Genomic DNA, 17,403 nt, shown 5'->3' on the forward strand with positions numbered 1-17,403 from the left:
AAATGTTCATGTTATATATTTATATGTATAAACAGGCATAAACACATATGCACATATACACGCATGTATACTTGCACTTTTGAAATAATGCTACTTAATACCACCTGGGTATTAATTTAAGTTTGGAGCAAATGAAATATACACCACCTAGAAGAGTGTACCTTTATCTGACCATGAAGAGTGGGGAAAAATCACTGCTATAATCGATACTTTTTGTTCATTATGGAAAGTTTTTATACAATCAGTACAGAAAAAGCCACGTTTAATTTTGTCAAACCAAAAACATACTACCTACTCCCCTTTACATAAAAAGTAACACAACATGTCAAAAATGATAGCAGAGCCCTCAGCACACATGGAACTGGTGAAAGAAATGAGGAACAGTTTGGCAAACATGAAATATAAAGTTAATTTTTGTACAATTTTCTTTTCATTCACATTCATATCAGGTAGACTTGGTCAAATACCTATAGTAAAGAAGGACTTGTTCATGCATGTAGAACAAAATAAAATAAGATTAAAAGCCCCAGGAAATCAGCCTGCTTCAAAAAACCATTAGAGTGTGCCTCTCCCTCAAGCTTTACAAATGTGCTAATTGTCATGTTTCAGTCATGTAAATATGTTTCAGCATAGAGTAACCAAGATTTCCTGCTATAGAAGCACTGCTCTCCAGGGGTGTGGGGGTAGGGAGCTACGAAGGAGGACTAAATAACGCACTGTAATGAAACCTGCCTTTGGGCAGCACATGCTTCAGTTCTGAATGCCCAGAAATACTTCGCAGCCGCTCTAGGCTGCCTAGCAATGGGGATCTCTAATTCTGGCTAGCTTGACAAAGTAAATACAACTATTGAACATAAGGCAGCTCCTAAGAAAAAACAACAATTCCCCCTTGTAAACACCTACACTTGGCCCCATTAAAAATTCTTTCTTCATACCCAGGAACTAGCAAACCCTTCAATGGGGGTGGGGGGGTCTCAGAGTAACTAAAGAGGAGCCGGGAGATTGAATGCTGTCAGGATGGTTTACATTGCCATTTCCAGTGACATTCTGCATACACTGTAGGGCATTATGCAAGCAAACACATTGGCCATTTTGCCCTTGGGACTCATTGGTGGACAGCCAAAAGGAAATATATGTATATGTATTATACTATGCTTACATACAAAATATGTGATTGCCACATTTCTAAGAGGAATGTTCATCAAAAGCTGCCCATTTTGAAACTTTAGTGGAGTGCTGTTAGTATGGTAACTTAAAGGGATTATCTGATTCAGAATCCCCTGATTTCTGCTTTTTTACATAGAATTCATCTATTCCATTGCCTAAGTTGAATAGTGAATCTGCTGTAGTTCTACAGTTCTCTAGGATTTAGGGATCAACATTGAGTTTACACATTCATCTGTCTGCTAATAGTTGACTTCCTGAGTATAAGGCTTCAGATTATAGTAAAGAGAAAACATTAGTTTGAATTCAAGTAGGCAAAAACAAGGAGGACGTTACCTTTTGTCAGCTCCAGAGTAGAGTCTTATGCTTTAAAAGCCAAAGGGGATAGAAAGACATTCTCATATAGTTAGTAGTTTGAATTTATTTCTAAAAAAAGATTGTGTGTTTTTCAAGCTCAACATTCAGATCTAAAAACACAGTGTTCCTAAAATATCCTGTTATTCATAAGCCACCTGAGAGGTAGTGCCCAAAAATATTGCTCCTACAAGGTTTCCTCCCTGGTCTTGAGTAGAAAAGGGGCTTCCTGGACAAAGCAGGCTGGACAAGCCTATCAGAAGGACAGTCTGTCCACAGAAAGAGCCCTTCTCCTCCCATTTCTGGCCCTCCAGCAGTAGGCCCTGGGTCTCAAGCACCGCTCAGCCTGGCCTGCTGAAACTTCATTCAAACTCTACACACTCTGGAGTGTATAGGCTCCTGCCTGCACTGTGTAGTCCAGAACGGACAAGCCTGGGGTGAGCAGCAGTTGCAGGCCAGTGAAAAGGTTGCCAGGGTGGGAAGCCCTGCTACACCTTTAAGGAAAGAGGAATGGAAGGAAGTCAGTTGGGGACATATGAGGAGATTCATTTAGGCCAGGGGTGCGCACTCACAGGGTTGGATGGCCATGGCCATGTGTGACTTACCCACCCCATTCCTTTATCCCAGAGAAGGAGCTCACCAGGGTTGGGGAAAGATCGTTTGCAGTGTCTCTACTGTCCAAGTTTCCGTCACAATTTGAATCACCTTATTCCAACTGTTATCGTGATTTGTTTTTCAGTCCTGCTCATGTTAGAACATTAGCCAGACTAATACATGCAAAAGAAAAAAGGAGAAAAACAAAAGAAAAAGACTCTGCCTTTAGTTCGTATAGACAGTATAACCATTTTAAGTGAAGTTCTCCAGAAATAATCTCGTTGGTTCTCTGTCTGTATCTGAAGTAAGGAAGAAAAAAAATCACATGACTCTCCCACATCTTAAATGTCTAAAATTTGAGGAACACTTGGACCAAAACATGGTGGTATTCTTAATACCGTGTAGTCCCAAAGATTCTGACTCACGTTTTAAGAGGATTAAGCTCAGCAAGCCGTTCTCACAAAACAGTGCTGCCAAAGTCTCCCCTCCCTGAGCATTTCACACACAGCCCAACCCTCCAACTGGAAACTTCGTATTGGGCAGGCATGACACAGACAACCACCGCTCCCCACAGGAGGAGGGGGGAGGGGGCTGTGGGTCACTCAGTAGATAGCATGTTCCTTCTCAATCAGAAGGAAGGATCTAGAACACAGCCAGGCTACACCACCTTTTGGAAAACTCTGTCCTTAAAAAATGTATATGTTTGCAACAGTTGTTGTTTTCTGTATTGAAAATGTCCATGCATGGTCTTGTACGGCTATGGATAAGATAGCCCTGCATTCATAGAAATAAGTTTACATCACTCCCTCCCTGCCCTTTGCTCACTCACAACAGCTTATGAACCTTACACCATCTGGTGCCTACCTGCCAAGCCAAGTTTCTCATAGCTACTCCCCTATTTGTTGACTACTTCAGAAAAACTGATTTTTTCTTTCTGTCCTTAAAACGTGCTAAGCTTATTTCTGCCTTTAAGGCATTTGCATTTGTTACCTTTGCCTGGAAACTTCTTTTTCCAGGTCTTTATAAGTCACTTCACAAATTTAGTCCTTATCTCAGATGGACTCTTCAGAAAGGTCTTCACCCATTATATCACCATGTTTGATTTCCTTAAGGGCACCTCTTACCATCTGAATTATCGTCTTAATTTGTCTGCTTTCCTATATGTTAGCTGCCTCTCCTTATGTAAATGTCTAGTATGTATTATCCCTTTCTGAAGTTTTAAGTTCTTGGAAAGCAGAGATCTGGCCTGTCTTGTTCAGTATTTTATTTTCAATGCTTAGAAAAGTTCTGGCATATAGAGTGATGACTAGGAATGTGGCCTTTGAAGCCAGGCTGCCTGAGTTCCAATTCCGTTCAGATGTCCACGAGTTGCAACCTCACTCCTGCTCCTTGCGGACTTGGTCCATGGTCTACAACTAGCGGAAACGGAAGAGTAGAAGTAAAGTCTCTATTCAGGATGGCTGTGTATTCAAGGTCCTTCTACCAAAGGGAAAAGGGAAAGTACATATTCGAGGATAATTATAAGTCTCTGTCAGAGTCCACAACCCTTTGGGGCCCAAAACTACGCAGCCTTTTTCCCACACACTTACTGCCTCTTCAGGGGTGAATGGGGATCCTACTGTCTAGAAATGGCAAAAATTCTCTGCCTCAAGTACAGGACTTAGCCCTGTGTGTAGCCCCAGCTCTGCTCTCTGGAAGGATCCCTCTTGTCCATGAGCCTGTCATCAGTGTAGATGGCGGGCTGCAGACAGAGCACCTCCCTTCAGGGCAGCGGGCTCTTCTGTCTCTTCTTCCAAATTCTGTAACTCTGACCTAAGTTCTTTTTCTTCTATAAATAACTTTGCTGAAAGTGGCAAGGAGCTAACACATTGATATTCTGAATTTCTCCGACATTTTGCCTAGAGCCACTGATTAGGAGGTAAGGGTTGCCCTCCAGGTTCTCATAGGCATAAATAACAAGGACCGCAGTATCTGACCTCAGAGCCCACCTTCCAACACTAAGCCAGCACATCTTTAGGTCACAGAACTCGAGCGCTCCATTCTCCAGGTACAAGTTCTGTGTAAACAGGATATAGGCCAGGCTTTTTATTACAAAGTTTAAAAAATATAGAAGTTCATGCATCTCCCACATAATAACCCAGGTCAGTGACCCCGGGCTCTTTTGATGGCCAGATGTGTCAGGGACCCTAGACCAGTTTTGCCACTGTGCTGTGTCCTCCTCAACCTGTAGCTTCCATCCTGATGGTCCAGGATGGCTGTTTCAACACCGGCCCTCAAGTCCATGTTTCAGCAAGTGAAGACCTTAGTTTTTCTATGCCTGCATATTTTAAAGTTGTCAAGCCAACAAGCCATAAATATGCTTTATCTTCCTTCCTTCACAAACCTACCTTCCTAGAAAGCTATGTTTAAATGTAGGTTCAGGGTTCCACTCCAGAACATCGAGACGTAGGGAGAATTGGCCTGCAGCCCACCTCCTTCCTCTTCCCACCCCTGCCTCCTTCCCAGAGCCGGCACATGTACTTCCCACACCAACCTGCACATCCAAACCCCGTCCACACGCCCACATCAGCAGTCCCGGCTACTCCAGGGGCCCAGGGTGTGCACACAGACAGCACAGCCCACCCTTGCAGGCTGAACCTGGGGAAGAGACCTGTGCAGGCTTTGTGGCCATTTGGACCACAATTCTGAGGTTTGACCACCCAGAGCATGTCCTGTAAAGAAGGGTTCAGGCTCTAGATGGGCACGACCCTTTTGCCTGTAATTCCTCACCCCGGAGGAGGGGTGGATCAGGGCCCAGGACAGGGGCCTCCTTGCCAAGGTCGAATAGCGATACTAAGGGAAAGGAGAATTAAATGACACCTCCCCCCTTTAAAGGATCTGACCCTAAACCTAACCATAGCCCTTGTGCTCAAGGTGAAGTGACCAGAACTTAGTCACTCAGCCTCACCTGTTGGCAAGGAAACTGGGAAGTGTGGCCTCTATTCTGGGAGGCCGTGTGCCCCAGGCATATGCAGATTTTTTTACACAGAGCAAAAGGAGAATAGACATTGGGAGTACGCTAGCAATCTCTGCCACAGACATGTGCCTTTTCACAAATCACACTTTTGTTTAGACAAGCGAGTTCCTCACAGTCTGCTTTCAGAGGTGAGTTTGGAGATAAGACAATGCTGTCAGTTATAATTGACGGTCAAAATAATTGCACACCTGAGCATTTTAACATGGGCAGCCAGCATGTAGTGTTCCCGCGCTGAAATTTTGTCTAATTTTCAGATCAGCCAGGAAGACCCAAATGATTTTTTCTCACATTGAAGGATATAGCGCAATTATGACATTCGGTAAAAACAATTTTAATCTTGAACCCTGAGAATGAATTGGATCTTAAACAAAAACTAAAACCTAAAACCTGACCACATCTGGCAGAATTTTTTCCAGAAATCTTCGGCCACTACCAAATGTACACCCACCAAACCAAAAAAGAGCAAGAACTGCTCTGGGCTGGTTTCCCCTGGCCTATTCTTACAGCAGAGTAACGCAAAATTCACCGAGAGTAGGCAGATGCATCTTCCACACTGCAGAATGTTAACCCGATGTAGAATAATTGCAACCTAATATTACATTGTAATAATGTAGTGATTATGGAATAACAGAAATTTAACCATGTAAAAATATAATAATTACATAATAGCACATAACATTGCTTTTTTATATAAATTGAAACAACACTCTAAAATCTTGTGAAGAAATAACAATACTGTGATGGTGACGATGAATATAGCAAGTCTGTTTCTTATGTCTCCTCCCCCTATCCTCCTTCCTAAGTGCCACTGGAAGGAAATCAGTCTTTCCACAAAGGAAAGGGAAACCTTTCTTTTTATGTAAAGAGCAAGAGAGACTCTGAGCACTACGTTAGCCCTGCCTTTTGGGCTATGGAGGCATCACTGTGCATGTCCTCGGTCAGAAACTAAGAATTGAGCCCCAGGCAACCAGCTGTAACTCATACATGAGCACTGAATACTTCTAGAAGATGATTCTTTTGCTATGGCCCCTCTCGAAACTATCGAGAAGTTGTCTCCCAGGAACCATTTGCTCCTTCTTCATAGTAATGGATTTGTTAAACATTTTTACATGTTTTAAAACATTTCCCAGCCTCCCTTGCAGCCATGTCCTAAGTTCTGTACATGCGTGGAAGTGATGTGCCCAACTTCCGGGTCTTGCCTTCTTGGTCCCTTCTTCTTCCCACCAACTGAGAGAGAACAGAAACATCAGCCCTGGAGGCAAGTGGAAGCCCCTTGTTGAGGATGGCAGACCAGTGCTTCTAGCTGAGAATTGCCTAACCTCTGGACCGTAAATTGGGAGAGAAATACACACAACTTTTTTAAGCTGTTTGTGGAGGGGGTGGGAGTGTCTTTATATGACTACTTGGCCTATACTCTGATTCATTCCCTGCCCTTCAGAGCAGGGCCTCATAACACAGAGCCTGGCCACAGAAATCCTCCAGGCGAGGGCCTCACACAGCTCTTGAAGGAACCTGGGATGGAATAGGATGCCATGCCTTTTGTTAATTTGTTTCCTCTTCTTTATGTAAAGAAGGCGGAATTCTCTTAAAACTTGAATGAAGAAGCTGCTGCTGCTTCTAACATTTCTTTTATTGTTTTTTCAGCAATGGAGACATGTGCAAAAGATAGATTTTTTAAATTGAATGGACCCCAAATTGCCTCCTTCAGACAGCCATGCATACTTCCGTGGCCCAGAAGCCGGGCATCCTGCAGGCTCCATTTCACTACTGTTTAGACTTTTTAAATCTTTCCAGAAGCAAAGAGCATTATTGCAGTTCCCTTTTATACTTCTTTGCAGAGCCTCAGTGGAGGGCAATGCATACTTATTGCCTGGGCTCGGCTTAGTGACTGAGCCCTGCTGGCTAAGTCCGATATTCTCTTGCTATTGCTTATAATTATGTTGGTTTATTATATTTGTAGACTCACTTCTTGCCCTGACAAACTCACTGATTTTTATCTTTGGTACCATATTTTTACGAGTCACCTCAAATCTTTTTTTTTTTTTTTAACAAGAATAGATATAAATAAATTAGCGTAATACTTGATAGTTCATAGAACACATGCATCTCATTTGATCCTGGAAACAGTCTTGTGGGGGGAGAATTGATTCCCTGGTGAGAGAGGAGGACGCTGAGGCAGCTTATCTGAGGTCACACGGAGAGCGAGTGCCAGGGAGATAGCAAACTGTCCCTGGCTGTCTCTGGGGAGGGGCTGGTGTGGAACCCTTGTGTTCTAAGCTGTTTACAAGTTTTAGTTTAAATTGGTTGTGTCTTAAAGAAAAAAAAAACTGTTAGGAAGTATTTGGTAATATTAACACCTATTTCAGGGTTTGTGAAAAATACACAAAGTGCGACTTTTCAGGAAATGTCAGAAGTTTTAAAAGGATTAGAACAAATCTCTTATCTGCTAAGGGTTAAAATGTACTACATCAATTGTTTTCAGAAAACAGTGCCTGATGGTTTGATGTTGTCAAAATACAAAAAAATTATAAACTGATTAAACTTACTTTAATGGGTATTTACCTGCAATTTGTCTCAAATCCAGGTGTAATCTGGATTCATTATCTTGCCCCGTCTGCCTGGGAGCTGTGAGTTGCGGAGCACAGGTCTGGCAGGTGGGGAAAAGGAATTAGGAAGGGAACTGGGGAGCCAGGAAACACAGTCCTGTGTATCTATAGGATATGGTTAGTGGCTGACTCAAGGAACAAAATACAGACAGAGTCTTAGCCCACAGAGACAGAGGCATGCAGAGGGGAAGCATCTCCAGGTCTGGCTGGGCTTGGAACCTCCCGGAGCCACAGAGCAAAGCACTTCCCCTGCTCCTTCTTTATTATGGACCAGGGTTTCCTATGGGCCTAAGGGTGCCCTTTGGCAAGAGCCCCCCAAATCTGCCAGGGTATTTTGCCTGCCTCCCTGTATCACAAGAGAAAGGGGACCCATTAGCCCAGAGGGGCCGCTGTAAATCGCCCAGGCCTCTGCGGGAAATTGGGAGTTGTCACACCTTCCCAAATCCCATCACCTACATAAAAACCATCATTATAGACAAGGCATTGATGGGAAAATAGGCAGCCAGCCAGGTATGTATCTCCTGCATCAGCAGCACAGTCCCTTTCTTCCAGAACCGGGGCAAAGGAGATCTGGTGGGAAAATTTCCACTTCAGAAGTAAGATATGAGAAAGATTAATACCTTGATTTCATTTACAAGGTTGAAAATAGTATTTACCTTTTTTTTATAGTCTGATTTGTATTTAAACCATTGCGCACTGAAACCCCAAAGTCTAAAAGCTCAGATACCACCCTGGCCGGCGTGGCTCAGTTGGTTGGAGCGATATCCTCTGCACCAAGAGGTGGCGGGTGTGATTCCTGGTCAGAGCACGTGTGGGAGGTGGCTGATGGATGTTTCTCTCTCTCTCCCTCTCTCTCTCTCTTTCTCCCACCCCCACCTCCTTCTTCTCTCTAAAAATCAATTACTAAAAAATATTAAGAAGAAAAAAGTTCACATGCCCCCGCAGCCTTGCAGCTGAGATAAAGGACATCACCGTGCTACGCAGAGTAGCTGCCCCACATCACATTTGTTCAGGAGACAGATCTGGTGCAGAAGCATCGGAGCGTTTCCATGTCACGTGTGTGAGTGCTTTGGAAGTCTCCAAGGAGAAGTCCCTGACACGCCTGGCAAGCCCAGAGCCTGGTCTCTCCTTCTTCCTCGGCTACTTCACATCGCACTGACGTGGTGCACAGGGGGAGGCTCGGAAAGAAGGAAACAAACCCACTGCTTGAGAATTTAGACTGCAGAGTGAGCTCCCTGAAGTCATGATCCACAAAAGCCGGCAAAATCACACACAGGTTCCCATATTTCCAAGAGCCCCCCATGGGCTTTTTCAAAGGACAGGCATATGTATCTAGGCTTTGCAATGTACCATTTGGTTAGAAACATTTAATCACATCACCCCAAATTGTTGTGCTTAGAAGTTACACACAAATGGATTTTTGACTTCAAAGCCAAGCAACCTGAAAGATTTCCAATGTGTCACACGTCACATTTAGCTGCCTTTGCTATAAAGGGCTTCTAGCCAAACGGCTCACACTCGTCACCTAGAGAAGCGGAGGCAGAGAAAATTTTCAGCAAATAGTACGCTCCTAAAATAAATTTATTATGCTGGTTCTGAATAAACTACACTGATTTCCTCACTTAGATGATCAGAGCTATTCATCTAAATGGATCTTAAAGATATATCAGCTCTACTCTTTCTGTGCATCAGAATGCAATAATTCATTACTTAGCCCTCCTCCTGCAGCTTTTTCCTGCTCCCCTCCCCCACCATGATTTCTGCCTTGTCTCTGTCTCGCCTACAGACACCACCTGAAGGGCTCACTGTGAGGGTTACCTGTGCTTGTCCTGTTGGGGTCACTAGATGGTCAGCAAAGGCCCGGTGTGGAAGGTGTTCTGTTCACATATCCTCTCAGAATGCCTTGCTCTGAGTCGCTTCTCAATACTAGTATTTGTTGGCTCCCATTGATTTCCTAAACAGCCTAATCACCCTCTGGCTTCATCTCTGTGAGGCCCCAACCAAACGTGTGCACACACATGCGCACACATTTTGGTTTTGTTAGGGTTCTTCTTGTACCCTATGTTTATATTTCAGTATTTAGGATATCCTATATAATAAAGAGGTAATATGCAAATTGACCTTCACGCCATAACGCCATCACAAGATGGCTGCGCGCAGAGCGGGGGCGGGGCTGGCGGCTGCTCCACGTGGGTTCCGCCAGGGTTCCTGCGGCCCCACAGGGGTCCCAGCGTCCACTTCGTGTGGCTTCTCCTGGGGCAGCCCCACATGCGTGTTGCGGGGGCGGAGCTCGGTGGCTGCTCCGCGCAGCTCAAAGTGGGGCATTGAGGCGGCACTCCAGGACTCGGGGTCGTCTCACACAACGAATCACTAGTACAGTATAAGAGAATTTGGACTAGTAGGTTTGCTTTGTAACCTGTTAGATTAGCTTTGTGAGTTTCAGTTAACCTTCAGATCATGCATGTATCCTAGTCATTTTTCCTTTGTTCATTAGCAATAACTACTAGTTCTTAAAGAAACATTAAAAGTCAGATGTAGCCGAAACTGGTTTGGCTCAGTGGATAGCGTCAGCCTGCGGACTGAAAGGTCCCAGGTTTGATTCCGGTCAAGGGCTTGTACCTTGGTTGCGGGCAATCCCCAGTAGGGGGTGTGCAAGAGGCAGCTGATCGATGTTTCTCTCTCATTGATGTTTCTCTCTCCCTTCCTCTCTGTAAAAAATCAATAAAATAATTTTTTTTAAAAAAAGTCAGATTTATAATTAAATGTCTCTTTCCCTCCTGCTTCCTCACATGAACAGTGATAGAGTTAACACTACAGAGACATCCATAGCCTCAGACTTTAGTCATGCCCATCCTTTAGGTTCCTGGGCCTTTCATGCTTTCATTTCTGCCTGAAATCCTTTGTAGAACAAACTAGGGCAGTGATGGCAAACCTATGACACGCGTGTCAGCACTGACACGCGAAGCCATTTCTGATGACACGCGGCCACTGAGGCGGCCGCCTGCTGAGGATGAAACATTTGCTGCTCCTGAGGATGGAACATTTGCGAAATAATGTTTTTTCCTCAAAGTGACACACTACCCGAGTTATGCTCAGTTTTTTGGCAAAGTTTGACACACCAAGCTCAAAAGGTTGCCCATCACTGAATTAGGGCATCAAGAAATGAAAAGATTATTTAAAACAAAGAAACAAATATGTCTTCATTGGAGGTTTCTTATCGGTCGAGAAGTAGGCATTTAACTACTTAATGTGCAACAGGCTGGGTGCTAAGGAATGAATAATACTATATGACTATTCCTATCTGGATATTCCAGCTTTTCTTGACCTTTCTGACATCTTTGTTGATCATATATTTGTACTAGTATACTAGTGTCTTTCATCCTAGATGTATATGCATTAAAAAATAAGTCCATGCAGACAAACTGCAATCAGGGAAGAATATTTTCATAAATTATTTTCAATCTGTTAAAATATTTTGAGCCTCTGCATACAGATTGTGTTTACATGACAATAAACAAGCCTTTTATTGGGGAAGAAACTAGCCAGAACATATGCTTGTGAATCACAATATTTTGACCCAAAAAAATGTTTCTACCCTTTTCCATCTTCAACTTTTTTTTCCATATTGGAGTTTTCCAAATGAAGTGTCTCAGATAGGTTGTCTCCAAGTCAGTTAACCTCTACAAGGCCTTGGTTAGTCACCAGTGGACGGCCCCATCCTGCCTTACTTATCTTTAGCCTCCCACACACAACAGATATGTTCCTTTGAGGTTGGATGTTTATGAATTTGGTAGAGATCCTTTTGTAAACCTAAAAGTTCTTTTGAAATATGAATATATCTCCTTAATTATAGTAACTCCTATGTAATTATGGGCAGTTACTGCTTAAAGCAGCCTATATCTGCTTAAATCGACTTCTATCTCAAGATAAAACAATTAGCACGGGGAGGTGGTCAAAGCTGCACTATACTTTTGAAAACATTACCCTGTGCCAGATGTTACAGCTGACCCATCTGAGCACATGAAAAATACTGACCCTTTGATTGGTATCATTTTTTTTTTATTATGTCAGTATTTATTTCTGTGGAAATCGTAAGTTCCTAGAAAAGTACAGCCTTGAAATAGAATCATCTTCAGGTCATACTACTAGATCAAGGGAAGCAGGTGTTCATGGGAATCCTTAATTGCTGAAAAGCTATATTCGATTGAAAGATAGCATTTCAGAGCCCTGGCAAAACCAAAACAAAGCCCAAAAACAAGCCTGCCATTATTATGTGATTTTTTTTTCAATTATGCTTTTATTTATGCATCGACATGTTTTTATTGCTACCTAAATAAGAAAATCTTCATGCATTTAGGTTTGGATTCTGGAAATGTTCCACTGAGATTCCTGGTCCCGGTTGTGTGATGGCTGTAATTTGTGAAATCTAGGAGGGGCCGGCTGATTATATTGGGCTTCAGTCTGAAGAACTGTTTTAGTAGGAATTTTACATGCAAGGCTAAATGCTGATCAACAGAGCATAATATTGTATCCTGAAGTGTGCTCGTGAAAGCAAAATTAATTTTTTTCTTCTTTCTTTCCTTCTCCCAAACCATCTTCTGCCGTAGAGACTGCATTTGCCTCCAGACTTGTCAGACACAGTGAGCCGCTCGAGCAAACCGGATCTGGCAGACTCCGCCAAGCTGCTGGGCCCAGGCTGTGGCATGATGGCCGGAGGCAAGAAGCACCTGGACTTCTAGATGCCTCCCTAGTCATTGCACGCAGAATTATGACACTCTAATTATGAGTGCTAAGAGCTTATGTAAATATTTTTCTTAACGATCTGACCCTCCAATTGTTGAAAAACACAGGATTGCAGAATGATGCGACCATTCTTCATTTTTTTAAACCAAATTTTTGTACAGAAATAATACAGAAGAAATACTTTCGTTTTAAAATGTGTTTTATGCTGCCTCTAAGGAAAATAGGTACTTTTATTTTTAAATAAAATGTCAGAAGTTCAAGATGCCATACAGTGGTCATGGCTGTATATTTATTAAGGCACTTACTAGTAGCTCACGGTAAAGTGCGTGTCACAGAGGGTAGCGTATAAAGCATTCTGAAATTCAAAATTGTGTATGAAAAACATATTTTCTCTTTCTTAAAAAGTCACTTGCAACCAAAAATGCTAAGCTTTTTAAAACATTGAAAAATTTGTTTGCTAATATATGAAGACCAATAATAAAATGAATTTGCATTTATGCATCCTATGATTAAATTGATGAAGACAAAATAATATTTTGGGATTAAGGCTCCATTAAAGGTAATTAGTCTGCTATAATAGTTAATGAATATAAAGGACTTGAATGCTAGAAAGCATAGAGAAAGAAGTTGATGGTCTTCTATTTAATCCTAAACAATTGAAGTCAGCACTACGAAATTATGTCAACACATATAATTCGGGACTGAAATTCAAACTGACAGCTACATTCATGCTATAAAACTAGGGAAAACATGTATGGAAGCTTGGTGAGGGATTTTTACAGAACATAGGGCTGAGACAAAGCAGAAAACCGGAGCTAACTCAGCTTGCATCAGGCAAACTCTTTGTTAATTAGGAACATTGACTGGGCACTTACATTTATAACCATATAGACATGTCTTTGGGGTTTATAGCATACTGAACCAGTTTTCATATGAAACATTAGGATTTTGAATCATAATTCCATACTCCCACAGCTTTTGATAAATAGTAGACCAAAAAAATTTTTTAAGTAATTTGCATATGTAAGTTAAAAGTTTCAATTTTTTAAAGCTATTTAAAGCTGTTACAACCTAAATTTCCAAAATCCATTTTCAAATATGTTAGAGTATTTTGAAGCAGTTTTATAACTAGCATTTTAAGTAGTTTGCTCTTAATATACCACAAATTACACTTTATTTGTTCTTGACAACATTGTAGAAAACAAAGACTAGGTTTTTAAACTGTCTAACCAATCTGATGAATGTCAGTCACTTAAAAAAAAAAAAAAACCACTGTAGCATAAACACACACTGTATACAGCTTTTATTCAGAATTAGAATAATTGAATCAATGACAGTGATTCGCCAGGATGTCAAATCTCTCCATCAGATCCTGTCACTACCAGTTTATTTTTTGTGATCAAAATCAAAAAGACAACTATTTTGTCACCCACTATTTCATTAGTACTAAAAATCAGATTTCTTTTTTTTTTTTCTTTTTTTTTTTTTTTTTTTAGAATGTCTGGTGGTTTTTTTTTTCACTTCTTTTAATTCAAGAGACACAAATTCTTTCCCATTTTCATTTCAAAATAAAGTTTCAGAATTGATCTGTCAGTTAAAATTAGAGGGCTTTTTTATATTAAGCAAAGGTGCTTTTAAAATTTAAAGCAACTTCAGAAACTCAATTTAGTCCATAGATAATAAAGCATGTGCAGTTACTCCCCAAAAGCTTTGCTATATCCTTTGAAAGCATTATGAACAATCTGAATAAATTCAAATGACTATTTTAGTCTGGTTATTATTTTAATAACTCTAACCTTTTTCTTATCATGTTGTGACTCATTTTATACAAACACACAACGGAACAATTACATAGCATTGGACTCTGAAAAGAAAATGTGAGGTCATCAGATATGTAAATTGCTTGTCAAAAATACTTAATAGATCATTGATTTACTACTCTGGCTACCATGTCTATAAAATTAGCAGCCAATTACTAGTTAATGTATGCTTTGCAAACGGATAAATGCTCTAAAAATTGAGTGAGCATATTTGATCCCAACTTATTTTAAATATAAAAGAAACTTTTCAAACTCAGTAAAAGTACATTTTGAACAATAGTACCTGGGCCTTCCAAAAATTAGATGCAAGTGTTTGGTTCTGATTCACTAGGCAGGCTTTGTAAAAATTAGCTACTGAAGAGGGATGTATATTTTTGTTTTCCTCCAATAAAAACCCACTCTGAAAATGTATTTTCCTTCCTTCTGGAAGCATTATCCAATTAGCCATAAGTTAATAACTTACTACATAAAAATATTGGTCTTCATTGATGCTACCGTAGGTATATGGACCATTTTGATACATTATGAAATGTACATTCTATAAGCAGATTTTTTTCAATTATCAACTTGTCTCAAGATGTAAACACTTATGTAACAATGGCAAACAGAGTTTTTTAAATGTTTCTAAAACTTCGAAACCCTCTCTAGTATTCATTTCTTACGCTAGATTTGCCAATTTTTTTAGTGAGGTAAATATTTTGACCACTGCAGTCTGCTCAGGTCCTGGGGTTCTAAGACCTTAGGAATTACTTTTTAGTAGCCACCAATTTCCACTTTTCTCTTTCTCTTCCATTTATTCTTTATTTGCACCTCCAGGATCTGCGATTACTAACACTACACAAAATAAAACTACTTCATAAGAAGCAACACTTGGCAATCGATTCCCTGTCTATCTTTTAATTTTAAAGAATCAGACACAGGCATCCACATACAAAAGGAAAATGGGGGTGGGGTGGCCCCTATTCATTTGTTTAAGTCCATTATGAATGTCATTTCTAAAACATATTAATGTCTTCCATAGATAGTCGCCATCAACACCATCAAATTTAAGCAAGACTAACTCTAAATACTTACACTCTGAACTTTAAAACTGAGCAGTGATGTTATGCAGAAGTGATGCAAAAAAAAACACCAGGTGAGGTTTATTCTGGAGAAACAAACAAGGGAAGAATTTGTGTTTGGTCTTGGTGAGCCAGACATTCAAAGAAGAGCCTTCTTTTTATAACTTGTTCATGTGAAGGCCCAGGGAAAACCAATAAGCAGAAGAATATAGACGCCACCCTAAGATGACAAAAATTCACCCAAAACAAATAGCTGAATCTTAAAAAATAATACTGTATCTCAGGAAACTAGTTAAGATTTTTTTAAAGCAGGAGGAGATGAGTATGTGAGCTGTATCAAGAAAAGTCAGTGGGTCACCACGAAAGAGTCAGGAGGCACAGCTTTGGAGGGAAAATATTCTGGAAATCCCTTGTAGTAAAAAAGAATTTTTTTACTCAGTAACCTGAATGTTTCTTACTCAGACATTCACCTCCAATTCTGTTCACCTGGGCTCCCTAAGCCAGCCAAGCTTGGAGGAAAAGCATAAGCTGTTCGTCGTGTGGTTCTACTGAGGACACCCCAAATACCAGGCCACCGTCCTGGAAGATGGTGTCAAAGCCTCCCTGCAGAGTTCCCACCAATATACATACACACATACACCTATCTATAAATAAATGAACGGTTTCAACAATGAGTCGAAGGCAGCCTCGTGGGCATTGCTTCCACACAGTGCTGGCCATGCCGTCCCCGGGAGGGTGCCCAGAGCTGCATTCAGGGCACAGCTCATCTCCCCAGGGTGAGGGCAGAATGCAGGGCAGCCTTCCATCCTGCTGGACCAGAGGGCTTCTGCAGCTGGGCAGCCGCTTCTTCCAACTCAGCCAGGCCGTGCCACTGTGCCCCGGAAATCTAGACCCTCAGAGGTCACATGTATATATATACACACGGGCCCAAGGGCACACGCACAGACCCTCCACTCTCCCAGCACTCCCCTTCTCCCATTCCCAGCTCCTGCACCCAAGGGCCACCAGTTCTCCAAAGTCAATACTCTACACAACAGAGCCGTGGGCCAGAACTGTTTGCCTGGCCCTGGCCCAAATCATAGCCGGTTGGAAACTGTCCCCCTTCTCCCAGGGAAGAAGCCAGGCAGCAGCAGCAGCAGCAGCACGCACCACACGTAGCCATTCCAACAGTTCCCTGGACACATGTCCCTCTGGGAATGTAGGCTGTGAAATGTCAGGAGGTAGAAACACCTGCATGGGCAACTGTACCAACAGTGCATATGTCTGCACACGCCACTGCAGAAGTGTGCAAGCATGCAGCGCAGACTGTCATTGAATCAAACTACAGGCACACATAAAAAAGCTGCAATCAACCTTGGAAGGTGTCTCTAAATGCACAGCAACTCTGGTGGAATAAGAGCATTAACACAGAGCATGCCAGAGAGATGAATCACAATGATCTGTTCACAAGAGACTCCTTAACAAGAAAATAGGAGATGTGGAGGTAGAAGGTTGTTTCTTAAAGCCTCCAACTAATTTCTATATTTCTGATCATTTGCTTTTGGGGATTCAAAACATAACAAAACAAACAAACAAATAAAAGCACAGTATAATTCAGTGGAAGTGTGTCTTTGTCCCCAGGGGTTTCTGCCTGTGCAAGCATTTAATCTACACTGCCGGGACCCCCAGCCTTTGACGGAAGTTTGCAGAAGGAAACTCATCTATATTGACTTATGTGTTTCACAGAACATACAGAAATAAAAGTCTCAGACAGGTTTTCAAAACAACAAAGGCTTATTTTCTTCCATCCTTTGCTTGGGCTCAAGCACTCCTGCCCTGCGTGCCGCCACTTTAAACATGATCAGATCTGTGCTTCATTGCAAATAACAACTGACCAACAATGGGCCCTGCTTCATAGATTTGGGAATGTTTGGCTTAAGCTGCCAATGACTGAAGGCCTTTAACTCCCACCGGCCAGTCACAGTCTGCTTTGTTGTTGTCTGTTGATGTGTCTGTGCTCATTATTCCTTGACATGCAACATCCCCCCTCCACCCTCCAACCATCC

The 17,403-nt window shown here is 41.8% G+C and overlaps 1 protein-coding gene across 3 annotated transcripts in view; it reads left to right on the forward strand.

The window, feature by feature from the left end:
* The window catches only part of ELP4 (elongator acetyltransferase complex subunit 4), a 175,984-nt gene extending 163,010 nt beyond the window's left edge, over window positions 1–12,974 (forward strand). For 2 of the 3 annotated variants that reach the window (XM_008148937.3, XM_054725791.1), the window contains one exon: window positions 12,342–12,974. In XM_008148937.3, the coding sequence (XP_008147159.2) occupies window positions 12,342–12,473 (132 nt within the window). In that variant the 3' untranslated portion in view covers window positions 12,474–12,974. The remainder of the gene's footprint in view (window positions 1–12,341) is intronic. The other variant, XR_008558030.1, reaches the window with a different exon arrangement.
* Window positions 12,975–17,403: the final 4,429 nt, after the last annotated feature.

The sequence above is a fragment of the Eptesicus fuscus genome, chromosome 13 (genome assembly GCF_027574615.1).
Source record: "Eptesicus fuscus isolate TK198812 chromosome 13, DD_ASM_mEF_20220401, whole genome shotgun sequence".
Lineage (NCBI taxonomy): Eukaryota > Metazoa > Chordata > Mammalia > Chiroptera > Vespertilionidae > Eptesicus > Eptesicus fuscus.